General features: G+C 35.9%; 1 protein-coding gene across 1 annotated transcript; it reads right to left on the reverse strand.

The window, feature by feature from the left end:
- Positions 1–214: 214 nt before the first annotated feature.
- Positions 215–23,819, reverse strand: abhd18 (abhydrolase domain containing 18). Its single transcript, XM_056472536.1, has 14 exons — positions 23,711–23,819; positions 20,893–21,001; positions 19,607–19,691; positions 17,268–17,368; positions 17,087–17,162; positions 15,881–15,966; positions 14,693–14,719; positions 14,106–14,244; positions 13,504–13,593; positions 13,054–13,155; positions 8,086–8,227; positions 3,694–3,897; positions 2,979–3,141; positions 215–1,070 (listed from the first exon to the last, which is right to left on the reverse strand). Exons 2-14 carry the CDS (start codon positions 20,982–20,984, stop codon positions 1,016–1,018), a joined length of 1,362 nt encoding a protein of 453 aa, XP_056328511.1. The 5' UTR covers positions 20,985–21,001; positions 23,711–23,819; the 3' UTR covers positions 215–1,015.
- Positions 23,820–24,854: the final 1,035 nt, after the last annotated feature.

The following is a 24,854-nucleotide window of genomic DNA, read 5'->3' on the forward strand; positions in this document are numbered from 1 at the left end:
CTGTGACTGTACCAAATATTTTTAAGTGTTGTTTATACAGTTGATGTTATTACTGTAGTCTGAGCGACTGTACTCTACATTTTCAGTTGTATCTATCTGTGACTGTACCAAATATTTTTAGTGTTGTTTATACGGTTGATGGTATTACTGTAGTATGAGCGACTGTACTCTGCACACCCTCATCCAAATTTAAATAAAAAATGACATCTCAATATTTAAGATTTTCCTTTTATTTTAGAGTGGAGAAATGAATGGCTCATGATGAATACATTGACAGATCGGATAAAGTGACAGCATTAATCCTTAACATCTTTTATCACACTATGATTGTTAGTTTTTACAGTAGTGTTTGGCAGTGATTAGGATTAAAGTGATTAAAACAAATGCAGAACTGATTTTCAAGCATGCATTTCATGGAAAATGTATATTTTGAATTGTTCAAGTCTATTTCTTGCCACCAGAGTTTTGTTTACCTTGAGTTACTTTAAAGATCTCTCAAATGTGCACTTTAATTTGTTGAACATTATTTCTGAGATATCTCTACGATGTTTAAAAAAAATAACATGGCTTTGATAAGGCCATTTTTGTTGATGTATTTTCTTTAATATAAAATTTTCTCTACAAAAAGCAGAATATTCAATGTTAGTGGAACAAAAATAGAGATGATGGTAGTTAATTTAATTTATCCAACAATTCAAATTACGATATTTTCAGAGATCAAGAGGTTAAAAGACACCAGGATGAGCGAATGATGGTTTGGAGGCACATCTTTGATTTAGTGAAGAATTTTTCAGTCATGATGATTAAAGGCATTGAGGTCAGGAAGACGAGCATCTATTACAGTTGGCTTCAGTCATTGAGTTTTACACACTTGATCCTTTCGGTAGCACCAGGTTAGTTCACAAACACAGTCTTCAGTAAAAATCACGTTCATCATATTCAGTGTTTCTTTATCCACATCATACTTTCAAAACGCATCAATTCTTGCTGGTACTTGGTACCACAAAATCCATGGCTATAAGCTGGAATACTTGTGAAGAAACCGGTCGTAGGCATCATAAATTGCTTGTCTGGAAGTCAACAATCACAGATTGAATTAAAATGTTAATGCATGTATTCAAACAGTGCAGATCATACAGTTAATTTCAAACAACACGTCACAATTTAAAGGGGTAGTTCACCCAAAAATGAAAATTCTGACATCATTTACTCACCCTTTGCTTGTTTAAAAAAGCTGAAAAAAGAAAGCTGGAAACCGGTAACCACTGACTTCCATAGTATTTGTTTTTCCTACTATGGAAGTCAATGGTTACAGGTTTTTTTCTAGCTTTTTAGTCTTCGTCTGTGCTCAACAGAATTAACTCAAAAGTTTGGAATCAATTGAGGGAGAGAAAATAGTGAGGAAATTTTCATTTTAGGCTGAACTATCCCTTTAACTATCACTATTACATACAAAAAACATACGTTTGGGTCTATAGATTAACTTTTGCTCACGGAAACTGCATTTATTTGATAGAAAATGCTGTAAAACTCTGAGATATTACAATTTAAAATAGATCTTTTATGAGTAAATATATAGTCAAATATAAGTTCTATCTGTGATGTAAAGCTGAATTTTCAGCATTGTTCCTCCTGTCTTTAGAGTCACATGATCCTTCACAAGTCAGTATAATCTGATGGTCAAGAAACATTTCTATTATTAATATTAATGTTGGAAACTACTATGTTGTTATTCACTACTAAGCTTCACGTTGGCACAAAATCAGCTTTTTATATTTATAAAGCAACACACGAATGAATCTGAATAAACAATTCACTGTTTGAACTGAACCGGTTTAATGAATCTGTTTATTTGGTTCATAAACCCATTATAAACTAATAAATCAACCATTTTAAATTAATGGTCACACTTTACAATAGGGTTGCTTTACTTAATGTTGGTTAATACATTTACTAACACGAATAAGCAATACGTTTAATACAGTATTTGTTCAAGTTAGTTAACGTTAGCTACTGAAAATACAGCCATTCACTGTTAGTTCGTTAATTTGGTCACACTTTACAATGAGGTTTCATCAGTTAATGTGTTTACTAACATGAACCAAGTATGACCAATACTCATAGCATTAACAAGCATGAGTTCGGATGTTAATAATGCATCAGTAAATGCTGAACTATGATTAATAAATGCTCCACGAGTATTGGTCACTTAGTTCCTGTAAGTACATTAACTAATGCAACCTCATTGTAAAGCGTGACCAAATTAATTAATAATTCTATTGTTACCAGCTAATAAACTACTCCAGAAGAACTGAACCATGTTTATAGTGCATTTACACAAGGGCTTCACAATATAATCGCAAAATTATCATTATTGTAATAATCCTAAACTGTATCCAATATATATATATATATATATATACACATTTATTTTATGCATTATCTAAATTTGACCAATCAGAAATCAGGCTGTACTATCTTTATCCCCGCCTCCACAGTAGTTGCTGTTCTGCTATTGGCTGAGCCCAGAGCTGAAAATAAATGCTAATGGGCGGAGTCGAGATGAGAGAGGAAAATGACAACAGCCAATCAGAGTCAGAATATCTGCATATCAGGTCATCACTCATTCATGGTGTTTTAAAGACTAAATGTTTGCACCTTGACACAGCTTTTAGTCTGAATCAGGATTAATTAGATCTGAAATACAACTTTTACCTGTTTATTTTAATATCATTAAATAAAGAAATAATTTTAAATCATAGGAAATGTTGTATGGTAAGAAACATCATTACAATACTCAACAACAATATTGTATATCACCACATTTTCCCAGTATCACGCAGCCATACTTTACACTATGTTTAAAGCTTCAATTGTAATTGCATGGGGGGGGGGGTATTTTATTTATTTACAGTATTTACACTACTGTAAATAAGTAAATATGGCAGAATATTAGCTCATAGACATTATATGCTCACCGAAACAGTCCTTGTTTGAAGAGGTAAGCGCTGATGTGTCCTCCGTTGAGGTAGCGGACCTCACAGCCGGGCCAGATCTCCTGTAAACTGCGGACTCCAGTGCGGGGAACATATGCGTCTTCCTTTGCCTGGACTATAATGATCAGACTGGGATCTACAGGCACTGCAAAACAAGGGAACTTGTGTAAACACAAATAAATAAACCTATTGGTAAGCCTGTCACAATAATCAATATATGGATTATCACACAACACATGGACATGAGCTCAATCATTTCTGGTGATGTAATATATATATATATATATCGCCCATACATAAACACCAATTCTAGCAACATATTAGCTTGCTGCTAAAACAATGCAAGAAACTGAAAGGATCAAACACAGAAAGTGTTTCTTAAAGCAAAAGTTCACCCAAAATTTTACATTCTGCCATAATTTACTAATCTTATTTCAAACCTGTAGATTTATTATACAAAACTAACGAACATTTTATAACGAATGTTGGACATCAGTATCCATTCACTCCCATTGTATTTGTTATTTCTAATATAAGTGTAAATGACTACGGAGTTCCAACATTCTTCAAAACATCTTCATTTGAAACTCAAAGGCTTGGAACTGCTTAAGGACGAGTAAATGCTGAGTAAATGATCATTTTTGGGTGAACTGTCCCTTTAAATCAAACCACATCAGAGATAAAAGCACGTGTGCACCTGAAAAGTTGGCGATGTGTGTGCATTCGTCCATAACGCCCTTCATGAAGCAGAGAGACTCTCGCTGCAGCGACTGCCGCTGTCCTGATCCACAGGCGATGCTCTTAGCGTGTAGCATGTCTAAATGTGGAGCACTGCTGCTAACGGCGGACAGCATCTGATCAAGACCGTCCCGCTCCCGCCGACCCATCAGCACAGACGAGTCTGAAACAAGGAGACTTCAGTCAAACAAAACTACTGCTCAAAGAACTGAAATAACAATAAAGGGCATTCCCACTCTAAACCAGTTGTCAAATTCCCAGGCCAACTTGACTTCCTGGGAAACTTTGTTTTGGTTTTTGTGTTTTCAAAGTAATTGTTAAATTATCTGCATAAATATTTAATATTTGTATGCCTTAGTCGAGTCAGAAACTTACATAGCACACCTATAACATGCTGCAGTCAGAAAATGAAAGATGCATCCACTCTTCAGGTATACCCACGGACATGTTTGTGTAATTCTATTTATTAAAAGCAGGGGTCACCAATCTCGGTCCTGGAGGGGCGGTGTCCCTCCAGGGTTTAGCTCCAACTTGCCCCAACACACCTGCCTGGGTGTTTTTAAGTATACCTAGTAAGACGTTGATTAGCTTGTTCAGGTGTGTTTGATTAGGGTTGGAGCTAAAATCTGCAGGACACCGGCCCTTCAGGAACAAGTTTGGTGACCCCTGATTAAAAGGGTTGAACAATTCCCAAAACATTAAATATATCAGTATTTAGATTAGGGATGGGTACCGAGATGCGGTACTTTATCGGTGCTACAATATAAAACAGACTCTAAATCATCTGTCCTCATCTTGCTGGATTTATCAGCTGCTTTTGACACTGTAAACCACCAGATCCTGCTATCTACGCTTGAGTCACTGGGCGTCGCAGGCACTGTTATTCAATGGTTCAGTTCCTACCTCTCGGACAGGTCATTCAGGGTGTCGTGGAGGGGAGAAGTTTCCAACCTACAGCATCTAAACACTGGGGTACCTCAGGGCTCTGTTCTTGGGCCACTTCTCTTCTCTATCTACACGACATCTTTAGGACCAGTCATCCAGAAACATGGATTTTCCTACCACTGCTATGCTGATGACACCCAGCTATACCTCTCTTTTCACCCTGATGATCCCTCGGTTCCAGCTCGCATTTCAGCCTGCCTGTCAGACATTTCACACTGGATGAAAGATCATCATCTCCAGCTTAACCTCACGAAAACGGAAATGCTTGAAGTTTCTGCCAACCCGACTCTTCACCATAACTTTTCAATCCAGATGGATGGAGCAACCATCACTGCATCCAAAATGGTAAAAAGCCTTGGAGTTACGATTGATGACCAACTGAACTTCTCTGAGCACATCTCTAGAACTGATCGATCTTGCAGATTCGCACTCTACAACATCAGAAAGGTCCGACCCTTCCTATCTGAACATACAGCTCAACTCATTGTTCAAGCTCTTGTTCTCTCCAAACTGGACTATTGCAACTCTCTGCTAGCCGGGCTACCAGCTAGTTCTATCAAACCTCTTCAGCTGCTTCAGAACGCAGCAGCACGAGTGGTCTTTGATGAACCCAAAAGAGCACATGTCACTCCGCTACTCACCCGTTTGCACTGGCTGCCAGTTGCTGCCCGCATCAAATTCAAAGCTCTGATGTTTGCTTACAAAGCGACCTCTGGCTTTGCTCCTTATCTGCTCTCACTTCTGCAGATATATGTGCCCTCCAGAAACTTGCGTTCTGTGAATGAACGTCGCCTCGTGGTTCCATCCCAAAGAGGGAAGAAATCACTTTCCCGAACTCTCACATTCAATCTGCCCAGTTGGTGGAATGAACTCCCTAACTGCATCAGAACAGCAGAGTCACTTGCTGTCTTCAAGAAACGACTAAAAACTCAACTATTTAGTCTCCAGTTTCCTACCTAATCTGTAACTGCCTCTCTGGCTATACCACTAACTGAGCCCTCTTTCTCTCTCTCTCTCTCTCTAAAAAAAAAAAAAAAAAATTTTTTCTAAAGCTTTGCTTCTTAGACTTTACACACCTGAAACTTGTCTATAGCACTTGTTCACTGCTGCTCTTATAGTTGTGTAAATTGCTTCCTTGTCCTCATTTGTAAGTCGCTTTGGATAAAAGCGTCTGCTAAATGACTAAATGTAAATGTAAATGTAAAAGACTGAAGTATCGATAAGCTCTGACGTTAACAGTTCTGCTATCGATACTGGAGAATTAGTGCTGAATAAACATTACTTACAGTAGCATAATTTAACTGACCAACCTTTTCTAATTCGCGATATGTGAGGACGAATATCAAGCGAGAAATGCTCGTGTTTCCGGCGAGCGCGTCAACTATGAAAGCCTTCACAGTTCTCGGCTGTGTATGCGCACACACATAGCTCGCAACACAGATTCGCGCACACACAGCTCGTAAGCTTGCAGAGTGAACCAAACAGGTTGTATTTCCCAAGTGGACAGCGACAATGCCTGTGGCAACTCAACCAGCTGTTTTCTTGTATAAGTGGAAACGCAAGCAATCTGGCTAAGAGAAAGTATCTTTCACAAGTTTATTACCTGCAGAAAGACAAATGAAAAGTCTTTGACTGCCTATAGCTACTAACGGTAACGTCACATCATCCTTGGTTATGCCAGCAGTCAATCACCTAAATTAGCATAAGTTAATATTAATAGTTAAATAAACACACACATTCGGTTACATTGAAAACAGTACTTTTTCTGCAGTAGCCTACATAAATCTTAAACATTAAAAAGCTTCTACATCAGCTGTATTTACAAATATAGCCTATGAATAGCCTAATAATAAACTATGCTTATTGAGAAATGATTAAAAAACTGCTTATTTTTACATAGCAAGATGCTCCAAACTGTATTTAAAACACAATGAACTCCCAGAACACAGTGAACTCATTATTGTGAATGCGTTAATGAAAAATCATAATCATTCTCTCATTTAAATGCATTTTGCAACTCAAAGAGGGCATTTTCAGATGCAGCGAGCACAATAAACCAAGAAAGATCCTGACTTCTGCCAGAAAAGCCAAACATGTTGATTTTTCTCCAGAAGAATGGTTAAAAACTGAGACATTTTCCTTCAAACCATTGTGCATTGTCTTACAGGGAAAAAACTATTTATTTGTTTTACAATTATTGGTTTTGTTTTATTTTATATTAAAAACGTAATAATAAAATAAAGTGTTGTTAATTCTGTTCAATTTGTTCCTTCATTTAAAAAAACACTACAAAAAGTACCGATAAGAGAACCGTTAAAGTACCCAACCGGTAAGTGGTATCAATAAAAGTACTAATACCGTAAAAACGTTAACGATACCCATGCCTAACTTAGATGTTGTGTTCAGGCGTTCATGAAACTAAAAACAAATTTGACACAGCTTTTGAAAGGGAGTGAACACAGAAGAAAGAGAAACCAGTGTTCTTCTGTACGTTTTCTGTTCATTGAAGAAAGAAAAACGACAGTGTTGTTCACTGAAATAACCTGAAACTGATTAAAAGTAATAATTAATAAAAAAATGACTGAATAAATAAACAAATGAAAATCAGATATTGAATTCAAACGGTGGTATTAAAAATGAAAAACTAAAGATACCAACAATTTCGTCCACATCTGTGTGTGTGTGTGTGTGTGTGTGTGTGTGTGTGTGTGTGTGTGTGTGGGTGTGTGTGTGTGTGTGAATAAGGATGGATGGATGGATAGAAAACAGTATCAAAATATCAATGTACACTCATCCTGATAACTTTAAATAAACATGTAAATAAATTGTAATCAAAATAAAAACTAATTGGCCACACTTTATAATAAGGTTTCAGTTCATTTGGCCACTGGCTTGCATGGTTCAGGATCTGTAGAGCCGTGCATCGTTGGATTTGCTCTTCAGTATTTGGACTCTCAGTAGTGATTATTAAACCACACTGAACTGAGCTAAACTGAACTGAACTTAAACACTACAAACTGAACTACACTGTTCCTATTCACTGTGATCTTCTATGTGAAGCTGCTTTGACACAATCTACATTGTATAAGCGCTATACAAATAAAGGGGAATTGAATTGAATTTACTAACATGAACTAATAATGAACAATACATGTACAGCATTAATTATTCATAGCTTAACACTTACTAATGCTTTATTAACATCCAAATTAATGCTCGTTAATATTAGTTAATGCACTGAGTTAACAAGAAATAACAATGAACGACTGTATTTTCATTAACTAACATTAATAAATACTGTAATAAATCTATTGTTCATTAGTAAATGCGTTCAGTAACATTTTAACAAGTACAACCTTATTTTAAAGTGCTACCAACTAATTCAAAAATGCAAAACTATAAAAACCTTGGTCTGAAGCGGGACGTCCAGAATAGGAGTGCAGCGCCACCTGCTGCCTGCTCTCCAGAAGCTCATGAGTCAAATCCAGACCATCAAAACTGCCTGGAGCATTTTTCACAAACTCCTGCCCCATGCGGAAAGAGTCTGTCTGAAACACAAGGGCGAATCGGTGAAAACGTTACACCTTCAACGTATAATTTCACTGTGTGGGACCTTCAGTGGATCAAGCACACAAATCAGGCATTTGATACCCATATAAATGCGTTGACCCCTCACAGATCTCTTTTTTACATTCATATTTTCTACAGGACGCTCTACAATAATATGCATACACATTAGATTGGTCAGTTCCATAATCATACAATATATTTATATTTCATGTCAGCAACACTTGCTATTTTCATGGCACAAATATTTAATTAATAAATATACAATTAAATATCACAAATGAATGAAAATATGAATTAGATAAGATTTTTTATGTTAACACATGATTGTAGAATATCTCTTTGAGTGAGTTGATTTCATTAAAAGCAGGACAGTCCAATAGAAAGTGTTTTATAGTTACAGGAATGTTTCAGAACAAACACAAAGTGGGATCTTTAAGTAAAAAAACACAGGTTAACATCTGGGACATCTGGTAAAACTCACTCGAACTAGTCTTAAAACGTATTAAAATTACACCCAATTTAATATGTTGAGGGAAAATATTAAATTATATTGTAATAAAAAAAGAATAAACAATAAAAATATCTAATTTAATTTAATTTTGTGTAATAAAAACATGTGATGAGCCGAGGACAAAAAAGAAGGAAGACGAGACAAAAAAAAATTATGTAAGTTATGTATGTATATATATATATATATATATATATATATATATATATATATATATATATATATATATATATATATATATATATATATATATATATATATATATATAAATAATTTACATAATTTACATAATTTTTTTGTCTCGTATGTATGTATGTCTGTGTGTGTTAAACAAATTATAATAGAAATAATTCTAAAAATATATAATAATATTCTTTATATAGATGTTTGTTATTGGCCACACAATTTAAGATTTATTTTTTAATCAGTTTAAATGTTTAGCAGTTTAATAGTCACCTAAATCAGTGGTTCTCAAACTTTTAAGCCAGCGACCCCCAATGTAAGATCATCAAGAACTCGCAACCCCCCACTAACAAACCATAAACTAACATTAAAAATAGCTTCTTTTAAGCTGTTCACAATATTTTAACTATATTTACTCTACATTACAGAAATTAACATTTTTTGCTTGGTAGCTCTGGTGCTCCTAACTTTAAAAATTGTAGGCGCACCAGCCAAAATTTAGACGCACCCACCAATAATGAGCACTGTTACTACAAGTTTTATAAACAGATTTATTGCATTTGAAATCAACACTAATCAAAACTAACAAGCAAAAAATATATATATATGCATGCGTGAGGACAATATGTCTCAATGAAATCCCGTTATCACAAGAAAATACATTTTTATAACATAATTGAGTGATCAAAAGATATCACGGACGGAGCGCTCACCAGCCCTGCACGCACTGCTTGACATGAATTCATTAATGAATCTGTTAATGATAACTGTGCTGTTCTCACGCCTGGTGTCTGGACATATACCTTATTATTTGCAGACGTCATTTTAATAGCAATACCGCTATTTTCATGAGCTGCAATATTAGTTTAATCTTAGTCAATGCAAGCCCTTTTGCGATGGTGTACGTAGTGTTAACTTTTACATATAGCTGCCACTTGCACGGCTGACAGCATCTGGCGATTAAATGAAAGATTAAACAGAACCTCTAGTGCTTAAAATTTGTAGATGTGGCAAACTGTTACCTGAAAATGCCATCCCAAAGACTTTACAGTGAATGCTTCAGTTATTTTCATAGCAGACTTGAAGCCAATGGAAGTCTTTTATCCACTCGTGAAAAGTGTAGATGATGGATTAACATTCAGCACATGATCAGAAATCAGATGTGCCATTATTTGTAGCTTTAGCTGGTTTCTAAAACTAAATCTGTCAGTGTTGTTTTCATTCTTATCTTCAGCGCTTTACATTTTTGTAGTTGTATCTCCTGTCATCTGAAGACAGGAGGCGTCGACTGAGTGATTGACAGCTGATTTTAACCAATCCATTCGCGTTCAGTTGTAGAGCAGTGGGCCAATAAGAGTACGAAGGTGGGGCAAGCATTGCAGGCTTTGTTTACTGCAGCAAGTTGACATGACAACAGTTTTAAACTGTTCCTAAGCGCTGCACTTCAAGTGCAAAGATGCATCCTGCCTGAATGTGTCCTAAATACTTTATGAATTCATCCTGATATTTCTGACGTTTTTCCTACTTTGGTCTGATTGGGTCTTGCTCTTATGCTTAGTCAAAGTAGACGGTTCCGATGACTCAGGCAAACGGTCCACAGTTTCCTCAACATGTTTAGATTTGTGAATTATAAATGTATCCATCTCTGCAGTTGCGGTTTTCACATCCAGATGCGTGCTGTATTGATAACTAGTGAGTTATTCGCTGCACAGTTATGATGTTTCATTCACTTTTGTAAAAAATACTAATCAGTAATACCTTAAAAATAATCTGAAAAATTAAGCTTTCACTCGTAATACTGAAAAATATATATTATAATCACTAAAAATTAGAGAATTTTTAACATCCCTCTAGCGACACCTTGAAATTATTCTGCCGCGACCCCCAGTTTGAGAACCACTGGCCTAAATAATGTTTAATAGAGTATATGCCGAGCTAGTGTTGTTCCCATACTGATAAACTTCTGGTGACCTGTTATTGTGAGTTTTTTCTATTTTATACGGTTTCTTTTACAGCATCAACGTTGTAATGTAATTAAAATACAATCAGTTAAACAGACTTTGGCATTCATTTACTTGCTCATGCGTAAAACGAGACAAAAAGCCGTTTACTCGCACGCGACCGTCAGAATCGGCAGGTTAGCGCAGAAGCTCCATTGAATATACTGGGATAAAATAAATGCTCATATTATAAAGACACGGCAGGAAAAATGTAATTTAATGTAGTGCTTCTTGTACAATCTGAGACCCACTTTATATCGGATATCACTCAGCCAGAAAACAGACCTTAAGCGCACCGAAATTGCATTGGAATACACTTCACCGGAAACTGTTAACCCAGGTTACTGGCAAATTAAAAGTCCTATTAGCATGCTTCGGCATATACCCTATAGGTTTGTAATTGTACCTCAATGTCGGGACAGATCCACACCGCCGCTAGATGGCGCCACTAACTCAGTTAGTTCTCTTAAGTCCAAAGAAAATCATTTTCCCTGTAATTTAGTCAACTCTTTATTCTAGTCAGTCAACAATTCGCACTGTAAAAATATTAAGTCCAGTTGAATTGAGCAGCCTAATATGCTTTAACATTCCACTCTGAAAAATATATCATGCATTGCTAAAAAGAGTTCATCACTTCCCTTTCCCTTCGGCATTGTCCCTGCTTCTTAATAGTTTCAATTAATTATATAATATTTTTTTATAAATCGGTATTATCATTTAAACAATATTCACGACAATTTCAGGCATTACATTTCAGGTGCTATGCTGTAGCACAGAATAAATGAAGACATCAGGACAGATGACTTGCAGAGGATAATACCAAAAGTGCGTCCTGCCTTTATTTATAATATACAGAGCGCACGTGGTCGTGATGTGCAAATGCGAGCACACAAAAAAGTGCACAGACACGCACCTATTCAAAGCCATTTCATAATCTTGCATATTGTCAGCGGCTTCATCATACGTGCAGATTATAGGACTACACAATAATCATAATGCGTTTTTTAAGTGGTGCAAAGAAGCTGAACTACAACTGAATATCACAAAAACAAAAGAGATGGTGATTGATTTTAGGAAAAATACTTTAGAAGTGAAACCAGTGTATTTTAATGGAAAACAAGTTGAAAGGGTACAGGAATATAAGCATCTTGGTACAATATTTGATACCACATTAAAGTTCCAGCAGAATTCAGAAGCTGTTGCTAAGAAAGTGCATCAGAGAATGTATGTTAGAACTCTTTCTGTGTAGAAAAACCTATACTGAGAACTTTTTATACCACCTATATCGAGAGTTTATTTTCCTTTTTATGCTGGTTCTCTTCACTTTCCGTTAGAGAGAAAAATCAACTGCAAAATTTAGTCAAGACTTGCTCCAAGATTATTGGTCTACCTCTGAGGAGTCTAGCAGAGTTACATGAACAGCAAGTATTAAGGAAAACTCAAAGTGTGATAAGAGATGACTCCCATCCTCTAAAGCCTTTTTTTGCTCTGTTGCCCTCTGGAAGAAGGTTAAAAAGCATTAAATGCTCCTCCAACAGATATACATTTACCTTTGTTCCAGAGGCAGTAAGGCTTTACAACATTACATTTTAGCAAGTTTTAAATGTACATTTCTAATACATGTGTTTTTCCAAGGTTTTTTTTTTTTTACCCATTTATGAAGTTATACATGAAGCATGCTGGATTGTTTTTTTGGTTTTTTTTTTTTTTTAACACTGTTTGTGAGTGATTTGTCTCCTTATGTGTTTGTTGAATCATGAAATGCTATTACCCTAATCTAATTGCCCCTGGTGGGATTAATAAAGTTGTTAATAATAATAATAATAATAATAATAATAATAATAATAATAATAATACCTGAACCAGGCATGATGCAGTTAATGCTCCTTGTTGTGCACAATAAACAATGAAGGCGTAAACCACCAATCAGGTCTTCTGCTTTAATGACGATGAACTTCACTGAACCCCCCCCACCCCCCCCCCATTCCTTCCTCAAAAAAATAAATAAATAAAAATTAGGATTTACACAAATTACTGAGGTCGGAAAATATGGAAATCCGTATTTATACTGAAGAATCACATCCCTGAATAAATCAGTAAAACACACACCTACCCCACAATACTCCAGCATGCTGATGATTTCTTCCTCATAGACAGTGTGTGTCGCATACTGCTTCTCCAGCTCTCTCCAGTTCACAGCTCGACTTAAAACACCCTGAACAAACAAACAAACAAAAAAACAAACGGATCATTTTAGGTGCAATGAATAAATCACTCAGGTGGCTTTTGTGGGATATTAAAAGGTATGAAAGCTGGCACAAAATCCTTCACCCTCCTGTGAAATTTTAATTGTTTTGCAAATATTTTTAAGTGCTGTTTAACAGAGAGCTTTAAGTCGTTTCTAATCATAACAGTTAAATAACTCATTTCTAATTATTTCTTTTGTCTTTGTCATGATGACAGCACACAATATTTGATTAGATACTAGGATTCATGCAATGCATCAGTCTTATATTAAAAAAAATAACCAGATGCTGCGTCAAATGAATAATCTGAATCTTACTGTGGTAAAAACACTTGAAGCTGTCGTCCAGGATAAACACGGTATGAGAGGAATGGGTTTGGGCCAGTTGGTAACAGCTAATGAAGCCATCTAGGGGGAAAAAAAAAACACCAAGTGAATAGGTTTGCATAGAAAGAAAAACAACACAGCTGATTGGTTGGTACAGTAGGTATATATTGTAAAGGTTTCTCAATGACATTTTAATACCAATTTAGGCCAGTGATTATATATCATATCTATCATAACAACAACAACTGATGAAAAATGATAAATCATAGCCTTCCCCAAGAGAGAAAACCAGCAACAATCAAGAATGCATGAGTATATGCTGTCATGGCTTTGCAATCAATAAATGTGAATATAATGGAAGTCAATGGGGCAAAAACAGCACCAACATAACCAAAGGGGAGTCAAATTTGTGAAAACTTTCAAAGCATTTACCAAATGATATGTCAAAATAAGATTTGTCAGCAAAAATCATTCCATTTGCTGAAACACAGAGAAAGTTATGGCCGAATTAAGACTCAAAATCAGCCCAGAGTGGATAAAAACAACCCAACAGCACACAAGGGTTGAATGAAGTGAATTGTTAATGAACCTACATGTCCACCCATAGAGATGCCAGTCATGCCCAGTGGCCAGAATCCGTCTCTCTCCAGCCAGTGTAGAAGCGCAGCGGACTCCAGGATCAGCGCTCCACCCATCACAAACAAGTCTGACACGTTCTTCAGACTAGAACGACTGAAACACATCACATAAAGAGAGAGGGAAATATATTAAATAATCAGACTCTAAAGATGCACCAAAATTAATATACTCCGGGCCAAAACCAAGCATTCTGCATGCGCTTTGGACCACAATGAAAAAATGCTTTATACATAGTTCATGTTAGTAAATACACTCATGCAAATCTTATTGTAAAGTGTATCAAAATGTAAACCAAAAGTAGTCAGATTACACAGACAAACATTAATGTGTAATCCAAGAGAAGATAGTACTGACTACTCATTTTATTTTGTAATCAGTTCTTAAGTAATCTACTCAGTTTAACTTTTGCTATCCTCACATAAATCAAGTATTTGAATAATTTAGGTTTGACTAAATACTGTGAACATGCATGGTCCAGAAAGATGCTGCATACCACATAGACTGGACATTAATATCATTATTACAGTGCACAAACACTCACAGCTGGTCTTTGGGTTTTCTGTATCCGTGTGCAGCTCCGAGTCAAGGAGGGTCAGCTGAGATATTCACAAAACATCTTAAAGCGATTAAAATATCTCACAACTTATCTTAAATATAGTGGGCATTTAAAACTTAGGACTTTATATTTTTACTCTGAGTATTTCTCAAGGTGTGATATATTTTATTATTTGATATTTATAGATTTGTAAAAGAATATATTTTTAAAAAAGCATTTAAAGTATATTAATATAATAAAATGTTTAAATATTACAATTTAATAAAACATATCTGCTTTAGAAAGAAAATATTTTAAAAACAACACCCATACGGTCAGAAATATATTCTCAAAAATAAATATATCATTTATTTAAAAATACACAAACTTTTAACATATATAAAGACATTCATGCAAATATATGTTCTATGAATCGAAACTATTGTGGTTATTAAAACTAAATTTGGTAAATATATTCAATTGTGACACTTAAAAGAATTTTATTTTTAAATATATATATTTTTTTATATTATTATATAGCAACATAATATTGTTCTCTGTGGCGTTACCATGAATAAATCTCTGAAAAACTCCTCCCTCTCTCCACCAGCCAATTACTGTGCACATATTTAATGAGCAGATGACATCATCCATACTGATGAGGTCAACCCCGCCCCCACACTCTGCTTAAAGTGTTAGTTCACCACAAAATCTTTTAATTATGTTATTAATTACTCTTAACTGTTTAAGACTCTGAGGCGACGCAGTGGCGCAGTAGGTAGTCTCTGGTTCGAGCCTCGGCTGGGTCAGTTGGCGTTTCTGTGTGGAGTTTGCATGTTCTCCCTGCGTTCGTGTGGGTTTCCTCCGGGTGCTCCAGTTTCCCCCACAGTCCAAACACATGCGGTACAGGGGAATTGGGTAAGCTAAATTATCCGTAGTGTATGAGTGTGAGAGAGTGTGTATGGATGTTTCCCAGAGATTGGTTGCGGCTGGAAGGGCATGCGCTGTGTAAAACATATGCTGGATAAGTTGGCGGTTCATTCCGCTGTGGCGACCCCTGATTAATAAAGGGACTAAGCCGAAAAGAAAATGAATGAATGTTTAGGACTCCTGCCTATTCCTCAGTAACATTATAATCTACATTTAGCATTTAATCTATATATATAAAATCTAATTTAGCATTTTGTAAGGATATAATAAGGATTCTCCAGCAGAAGAGATGCCATCCCTGATTCTTTAACCATCGGTCTGGCCATTAGTGTTCGTCTCCTCCAGAAAAACTGGGAAAATAAAGAACACAGATGCATTAAATTTAGATGAAACAGCTCCTACAGATGAACCAGTAACTATTTTATACTTACAGTAAACAATTATTGCATGTTTTTACCAAACATGAAATACAATAAAAATGATCCACTCACATTTTTAAAAACAATTTAGCTAATTTTACAAATGTACATTTTGAGATTTGATGCCAAATTAATGCCAAATTGTGAGCCGAGCATCTGAATGTGTCAGCAGAAATGGAGACTCATCAGACCAGGCAACGTTTCTCCAATCTTCTATTGTCCAGTTTTGGTGAGCCTGTGTGAATTGTAGCCTCAGTTTCCTGTTCTTAGCTGACAGGAGCGGCACCCGGTGTGGTCTTCTGCTGCTGTAGCCCATCCGCCTCAAGGTTGGACGTGTTGTGTGTTCAGAGATGCTCTTCTGCAGACCTCGGTTGTAACGAGTGCTTATTTGAGTTACTGTTGCCTTTCTATCAGCTGGAACCAGTCTGGCCATTCTCCTCTGACCTATGGCGTCAACAAGGCATTTGCGCCCACAGAACTGCCGCTCACTGGATATTTCCTCTTTGTCGGACCATTCTCTGTAAACCCTAGAGATGGTTGTGCGTGAAAACCCCAGTAGATCAGCAGTTTCTGAAATACTCAGAGCAGCCCGTCTGGCAGCAACAACCATGCCACGTTTAAAGTCTCTTAAATCCCCTTTCTTCCCCATTCTGATGCTCACTTTGACCTGCAGCAGATCATTTTGACCATGTCTACATGCCTAAATGCATTGAGCTGCTGCCATATGATTGGCTGATTCAAATTTGCATTAAGCAGTTGGACAGGTGTACCTAATAAAGTGGCCGGTGTGAGTGTGTGTATGCATGTATACTATATATATATATATATATATATATATATATATATATATATATATATATATATATATATATATATATATATATATATATATATATATATATACATACACTTACAGACCTCAAAATTGTTTGTGTGCACTGTGCTATGTGGTGCAGTGAAGGTGCTGCTGAATAATGAATCCCTCACACATGCATGCACGCACACACACACACACACACATGCATGCATACGCATTCATACACACACTCACGTGGTCTCCTGTTCCAGCCAGGTGAATACACACGGGTCTGTGCTTCTTCCATCTCTTGGGCACAATGAACTGGAATCTGGTGGGAAAGTTGAAACAATGATCTTCAATACAAACGCCACAGTAAGTCACATTAATCTGTCACATTTGCATTGAGTGTTTGTGTCTGATTTGTTGTGGTTACCGGGCTTTGACGGATTCGGCTGGCAGGATGCCCGGGACAAAGTGCTCTAATGGAGATATGAAGTGACCGCTGTGGATTTTGCAATCAGTCTGATCTTCTACCTTTGGGTACAGCGGCAGCACATGGTTAATGAGTTATTATTTATTGTTATTTCTGCGCAGAATTTTGAGGGAAAAAAAATAAGTATTTATGAGGAATGATGTTTAAATATGAGCAATTCTATGCAAATGTCAACCGTGCCATGAAACAAATTATCGCAAAACTAGTGAAACCCTTTCTAAGTGTTTTGTCTAGGCTTGTGTTTTACAGTACTGCAGAAATACTGTCCCGGTCAATGTTTTCAAACACTTATATTTGATTTACCAAAGTCACACACAAGTACCAATTTCACTTCTGACACATCCATAACGAAGCTTTTTCCTCATAAATGCTATAAATGTCCAATAAAATAAAATCAGTCATTTTTGCTCTATAGTGAACAGACTCTTATCTTTTTGATTAGCATTATTTCTTTTGGGTCGTGCGGTTTAATTCACAGAATTTCTACAAAGTATGTTGTATGATGTAAACTCGCATATTTAATGGTCACATCCATAACGCAGTTCCTCATTTAAAATATAATATATATGTTTACAGATTGATCTTTTTCTGATCCCACAACTCGCTTTCACTATTAATCACGCTTTAATTCGTCACGGTTAATTATTCGTAAATGCTTCTCAACACTGTGTTTCTGCACTGAACTAAACTGCTCAACTAAAAGTTACGCCAAATGTTGGCTAGTTTAAAGTTCTGAGCTTTTACACTGAGGCTAATACGCACACACTGGATTAACTATGGCTGAGGCTATTAACTAAGGGCCGTTCATATATAGTGTCTTTTGTGCGTGCAAGTTTGTTATTTCAAGAGTTATCCAGATCTAAAATTGTCAAAAGTATTGAGTTCAGTACAGAAATGTAAAAAATGTCCAATTAGCGAAAACATTAGAGCACATTATTAAACACTGCTGATTAGGGACGCAGCAATTAACTGGTTTCACTATTAATCACGCTATAATTCATTACGGTTAATTAATTGTAAAGGCTTCTCAACACCGCGTTTCTGCACTGAACAGAACTTCTGCAACTAAAAGTTACGTCAACTGTGCGCTAGTTTAAAGTTCCGAGCATGTACACTGAGGCTGATACGCACACACACTAGATTAACTATGGCTGAGACTATTAACTAAAGGCCGTTCACATGTTGTGTCTTTTGCGCATGCAAGTTGATCATTTCTTTTCTTGCGCACATATTGGGAGTGATGTGCACGCAGCTTTTCACTTATTTTTAAGTCCTAAGAGAAATGGACTATTGTTTGTTTTCATTATTATTTTTTGTTGGATTATTGGTTACTGAGCAGCAATAAATAACACTTTAAAATATAAGGATTTTTCATTTGATTTTCTAAACTAGCAGTGTTTTAAAATTAATGAATAAATACATAATAACCATAAAACCATAATTATTACTTAGAATATTATTAGACTATAATCGTACAATCGTACAACCAAAATCTACAATCGTTGCATCTCTAATATGAACTGATGTTTCAATATAATGTTGACGTACACTTTCTCTGTGAATTTATGTGTTAATTCACTTCAGATATGAAATAAAACACTTGTAACTTTCATTTAAGGTTTATAATGTAAATGCAATGAGATGCACACGTTCAGTAAACAAAGCAAGTCTCTCAGAACAATATATCCACTAACAACCTGAAAACATTTCTTTACAGACTGCAGTCACACACTGATTCTGTGTAGGACTAGTTATAAAGTTAGACAAGGCTTGCTGTGTGCTTAATAAATAAAAAATAAAGAGTTTTTCTTTCTGTGAAATATAATAAAAGAAATATAAACACATTTCTAAACATAATAGTTTAATAACTCATCTCTAATAACTGATGTATTTTCTCTTTGTCATGATGACAGCACATAATATTAGACTAGATATTCCTCAAGACACTTCTATACAGCTTAAAGTGACATTTAAAGGCTTAACTAGGTTAATTAGGGTAAAGTTAGGGTAATTAGGCAAGTCATTGTATAACAGTGGTTTGTTCTGGAGACGAGCCAAAACTAATATTGCTTAAGGGGGCTAATAATATTGACCTTAAAATGGTTTGAAGCAATTACAAACTGCTTTTATTCTAGCCGAAATAAAACAAATAAGACTTTCTCCAGAAGAAAAAATAGGAAATACTGTGAAAATGTTCTTGCTCTGTTAAACAGCACAACAGTATGTGTAACTATTATTGATAAGAATAGAAATGACCATTTTTAATAAGCGTATCTTACCTTGTCGATAAATATGGGGTAATCTCTCTCTACCAGACTCTTGCATTTCTCCCTGTCGCCAATAATCTTTCGGAACTCGAATATTCTGCAATATTCAAACATTACATTCAATTTAATTCAATAACAACGCTAATTATTAATACTTGTGCTTTTGAATACAACATCACTCAAATGCTAAATATTTCAGAAACAAATATATGCGTGCACATTGTTTTGCTTTGTCAAGTCAAACGTGAATTAGATTTTCCATTTTGGGAAAACAATACTTTCCTGAGCTGAACATATTATTATAACACAAATATAATCACATTTAACAACATATAAATATCAGAGAATGAGTGGTGATATTAAACGTGATTCTGCTTGAAATTGTCAATATTATGACCTTATTTTATTCAAAAACAAAAAATGACAATAAATAGGACTATAATAACATTATTACTACTATAATAGGACAATTATATACATATTTAATCCTATTTATTTATTTATTTATTTATTTAGAGTAGACTATGACTTTATATTTACATTATGACTTAATATGAATATGATAAAAATAAGAAATATTAATAAAATAAATAATAAATTAAATAATAAGATAAAATAAGATGAGTATAGTCTGAAATATTTAGTAAATTAGAAATGTATTTACTGTGAATAAAATGTGTAATTTTAATGATTAACAACTGAATGCATCCTAAACAAAAAGTTTATTTATTTTATTATTATTTATTGAGCCCAAACTTTAAGTTGCAGTAAACAAATATCTTGGATTTTCTAATCTATTAGGGGGTGACGCGGTGACGTAGTGGGTAGCACGTTCGCCTCACTGCAACAAGGTCGCTGGTTCGAGTCCCGGCTGGGTCAGTTGGTGTTTCTAAGTGTAGTTTTCATGTTCTTCCCGTGCTGGCGTGGGTTTCCTCCGGGTGCTCTGGTTTCCCCCACAAGTCCAAAGACATGTGGTACAGGTGAATTGGGTAAGCTAAAATTTACCATAGTGTATGAGTGTGTGAATAAGTGTGGATGTTTCCCAGTGATGGGTTGCAGCTGGAAGGGCATCCGCTGTGTAAAACATATGCTGGATAAGTTGGCGGTTCATTCTGCTGTGGCGACCCCTGATTAATAAAGGGACTAAGCTGACAAGAAAATGAATTTATGAATGATCTATTAGGTAAAATGGCATGAATATGAGCATAATAAATGGTGCTATTATAACCATGGTTGATTATTATTCAGTCCTCATTAGTCTACAAGCTCATCAGTGTTTAATATTGTCTGTAATTTACCTCTTGAGGTCCTCCGGCTTCCCCCATCCGCGGATGAAGAGTTTGGTGAGGAGAAGCCTGCGGTACAGAACATCAAGCCGACTCACACCCATGGACAACACACATTCTCCTGTAGAACACACACACGCACACGCACACACACACACGCACACGCACACACACACACGCACACACACACACGCACACGCACACACACACACACACACACACACACACACACACACACACACCACACACACACACACACACACACACACACACACACACACACACACAGGTCATTATAGTGCAGCTTTTATGGCTTCACACACACTCCAGCATGTAAGAAGAGAGCAGATAAGAGGCTGTAAGAGCACAACACACACTGATGCACTGATTCTGAGTCTGTCAGGCATCATTCTGCTCATCATCAATCACTGTTGCTTTATAGTTACTTCATGTTTGGTATAGTGCTGGGGTCCGCTCTTTGTACCTCGCTTAAATGATCTAAGATGATTTGGCAGATCCTGGATCTGTTAATCTTGATAACCGATCTCTGGCTAATTTGGTTCTTCAAACACCTTCGTGAATCAGATAAAAATGTCTGGATGAACTGATCTGAGATCTGTGTGTGTGTTGTGAAGGACAGATCTATCGATCATCAAACTCATGATCAGCAATGCAACGATTGGCTGACGGCATAACAGCGTAGTGACATCATCTGATTGATATTCCATCATCCATGTGATCAAAATTATATAAGATCCACAGTAAACGGTTTGGTAAATATGACACACAATAACTCTCCACATTTGTTTTGGGCAGCAGGCTTTACACTTTGAGTAATATGTATAATTTATTTATACAGTTTAAGTGTATTTGTTTATTATTATAGTAGCCTCGGCCTATTCACGTTTCTGAATCGGCGTACAGAATAACTGGCTGGTTAAATTAATTTTGATCTTGGCAAAGGTGTCTGCGACTTTTGCGAAGCCTCAAATCACCGGCATATTAGCTGTCAAAACCTGTGCATTACTGCATACGTGTATTATTCCTTTATATAAAACCAGTCCAATACTGTGCATGTCTATTACCATACACAACTTGTGCTGAAGCTGGCACCTTAAAATAATACATGATTATATCTAAAAAGTGCACATTAATAAATGTTCTCTGTAAACCTCTTGGGACAGTCTTTGTGCTGTTATTTCTGAGTGCAGATTGCATAACAGTTTTATTTATATATATATTTTTAATTTATATCACTATATATATATATTCATTCATTTTCTTTTCAGCTTAGTCCCTTTATTAATTAGGGGTTGACACTGCGGAATGAACTGCCAACTTATCCAGCGTATATTTTATGCAGCCGATGCCCTTCCCGCTGCAACCCATCACTGGGAAACACCCATACACACTCATTCACAACTCTGGGATGAGTTTTGAAGAACTAAACGATCCTGGATCATGTCAAATCATCAATAACCAAATCCAGCTAATCGAGTAATCCACGAACGCAGAACAGACCCCAGGACACAAATGAATCGGGATTAATCGAATCCAAATTAACAGTTTGTTTTGACATAATGTGTGTGTGTGTGTGTGTGTGTGTGTGTGTGTGTGTGTGTGTGTGTGTGTGTGTGTGTGTGTATTTTAGATCTTTATTATTTATAAGCGATACAAATACACAAAAACAAAACTATTCTGTAACACAGATATTTACATATGTATAATTTGTGTTATATATGCATACATTTTATAAATATAAAGATTTTTCAAATATATGCATGCATGCGCGTGTGTGTGTGTGTGTGTGTATGCATGTGTGTGTCGGTGAGAGCAAGATATATAGAATCTCTTGTGTGTGTGTGTGTGTGTATGTCCGTGCTCATGTATGTGTGTGCATGTGTGATATAGAATCTCTTGTGTGTGTGTGTGTGTGTGTGTGTGTGTGTGTGTGTGTGTGTGTGTGTGTGTGTATTTATATATACTTAGCGCTTTGAGTCTAAGAAAAGCGCATTACAAATAAAATTTATTGTTATTATTATTATTATCATACATAAAAATATACACAACACACACACACACGTCAAAACAGACTTTTATTGTGGCTGTGATTAATTATGATTAATGTTTGCTCAGCACTGTACACATGACTTCATCTGTATGCATGTGTGTGTTGACCTGTGAAGTGATTTCACCTCTATGTGCACTCACCTAAGTGTGTGTGTGAGCAAGTACATGTGTGTGTTCATTTGAACTTGTGTGTATGTGTGTTTTAGTGAGTGAGTGTGTGTGTGTGTGTGTGTGTGTGTGTGTGTGTGTGTATCTACAGGTGTGTGTTCATATGAACTTGTGTGTATGTGTAAGTGTTTGAGTGAGTAAGTGAGTGTGTGTTTGTATCTACAGGTGTGTGTTCATATGAACTTGTGTGTATGTGTAAGTTTTTGAGTGAGTGTGTGTGTGTGTTCATATGAACTTGTGTGTATGTGTAAGCGTTTGAGTGAGTGAGTGAGTGAGTGTATGAGCAAGTTTTTGAGTGAGTGTGTGTGCGCTCATCTGTGTATGTATGTGTTTTCATCTGTAATGTGTATATACGTGTGTGTGTGTGTGTGTACGAGAAAGAGACAGCATGTTTGTGTTTATCTGTGTGTTTTCATCTATGTGTGTGTGTGTGTGCTCCATCTGATCTCCTGTCAGTGATGAAGCGCTTAATAACGGCCAGCTCTGACGAACTACTCGTCATGAAAGTCTCCAGAACAGCGCGTGAATGAGTGTGAGTATAATAATAATAATGATGATAATAACTGTGAGTATAATAATAACAATAGTGTACCTGCAGCCGGAACTGTGTGTCTTTGAAGAAACTCGACCAGCTCATCTGACAGAGGGCGAATTCCACCTGATGGAGCCGCTGCCGGAAGTCGCTTTCTTCTTCTACGCTGAGGATCGGCGGCAATGTTGCTAGAAGAGATACAGCTGCGTCCCGAAGTTAAAGAGAATTATTATTCATTCTATTTATTAAATTATCTATTAATTGTATTTTATTAACGTTTAACTCTACCGCAACCCATCACTGTAAAGTAAAATCTGCAATTATACCGAGTATTATTCATAAAATTGATTAAATTACACATTAAATTGTATTTTATTAACGTCTACTCCTGTCCCAACCGTAAACCCACCACTCACAGTAGTTTAAAATATTAATTATTGCTGTACACTGTCACATAAATTATGTTACATTGACGTGAGTATCCGCAGCTGTATCCCATCTAGACTTTGCCTCGGCTGTGTGCTGTGTTCAGTTCCTCCAGTAGAGGGCGCGCTCCTACAGCTCAATCACACTACACTCCGTATTTATTTATTTATTTATTTATTTATTTAGCTGACCATAGTAAACAATTTCAAAACAAAACAGTTTTAAGTCAGTGTTATTAGCCTCCTTTAAGAAATATTTACTGTGTATTTTTTATTGTCTGCACAATAAACCACTTCTACAATAACTTGACTAATTATTTCAACTTTCCTAGTTAACATAACCTAGTTAAGTCTTTAAATGACACTTTAATCCGAATCAAAGACTCTAGAATACTTAAAGGGACTTTGTCTGAATACTATCTTGCTAAATAACTAGTAAAATCCTATGCACTGACTGTCATCATGGGGGAGATAAAAAAGGAGATATTAGAAATGAGTTAAACTATTATGTTTAAAAACGTGTGTTAATAAATCATCTCTTGATGTCTCGTGCTTTATGTCACGACTGAAAACAAAATAAATGAAGGCAAAACTAAACGAGTTAAATATGACTTTACATGAGTGTGTCTGAAAACTAAACTGGATCAATGTGTTACATCTGTTCTACGGTATCTGCCGACTGTTTGTAAGTTCAAGACTGCATTTCCTAAGTCAATTTCTGATTAATAATAGCCATAGCCGAAGACTTCCTCTCCCTACTGAAAAACCAGCTTAAACCA

Source organism: Danio aesculapii, chromosome 14 (genome assembly GCF_903798145.1).
Source record: "Danio aesculapii chromosome 14, fDanAes4.1, whole genome shotgun sequence".
Classification (NCBI taxonomy): Eukaryota; Metazoa; Chordata; class Actinopteri; order Cypriniformes; family Danionidae; genus Danio; species Danio aesculapii.

Excerpts from the sequence above, each read along its gene's own strand:
- abhd18 (XM_056472536.1), bottom strand. The coding sequence starts at position 20,984 with ATGGGTGTGAGTCGGCTTGATGTTCTGTACCGCAGGCTTCTCCTCACC. Across the intron at positions 19,692-20,892 it reads AAGCCGGAGGACCTCAAGAG|AATATTCGAGTTCCGAAAGA; the intron begins GTAAATTACAGA and ends TGAATATTGCAG. Across the intron at positions 3,142-3,693 it reads ACACATCGCCAACTTTTCAG|TGCCTGTAGATCCCAGTCTG; the intron begins GTGCACACGTGC and ends CTTGTTTTGCAG.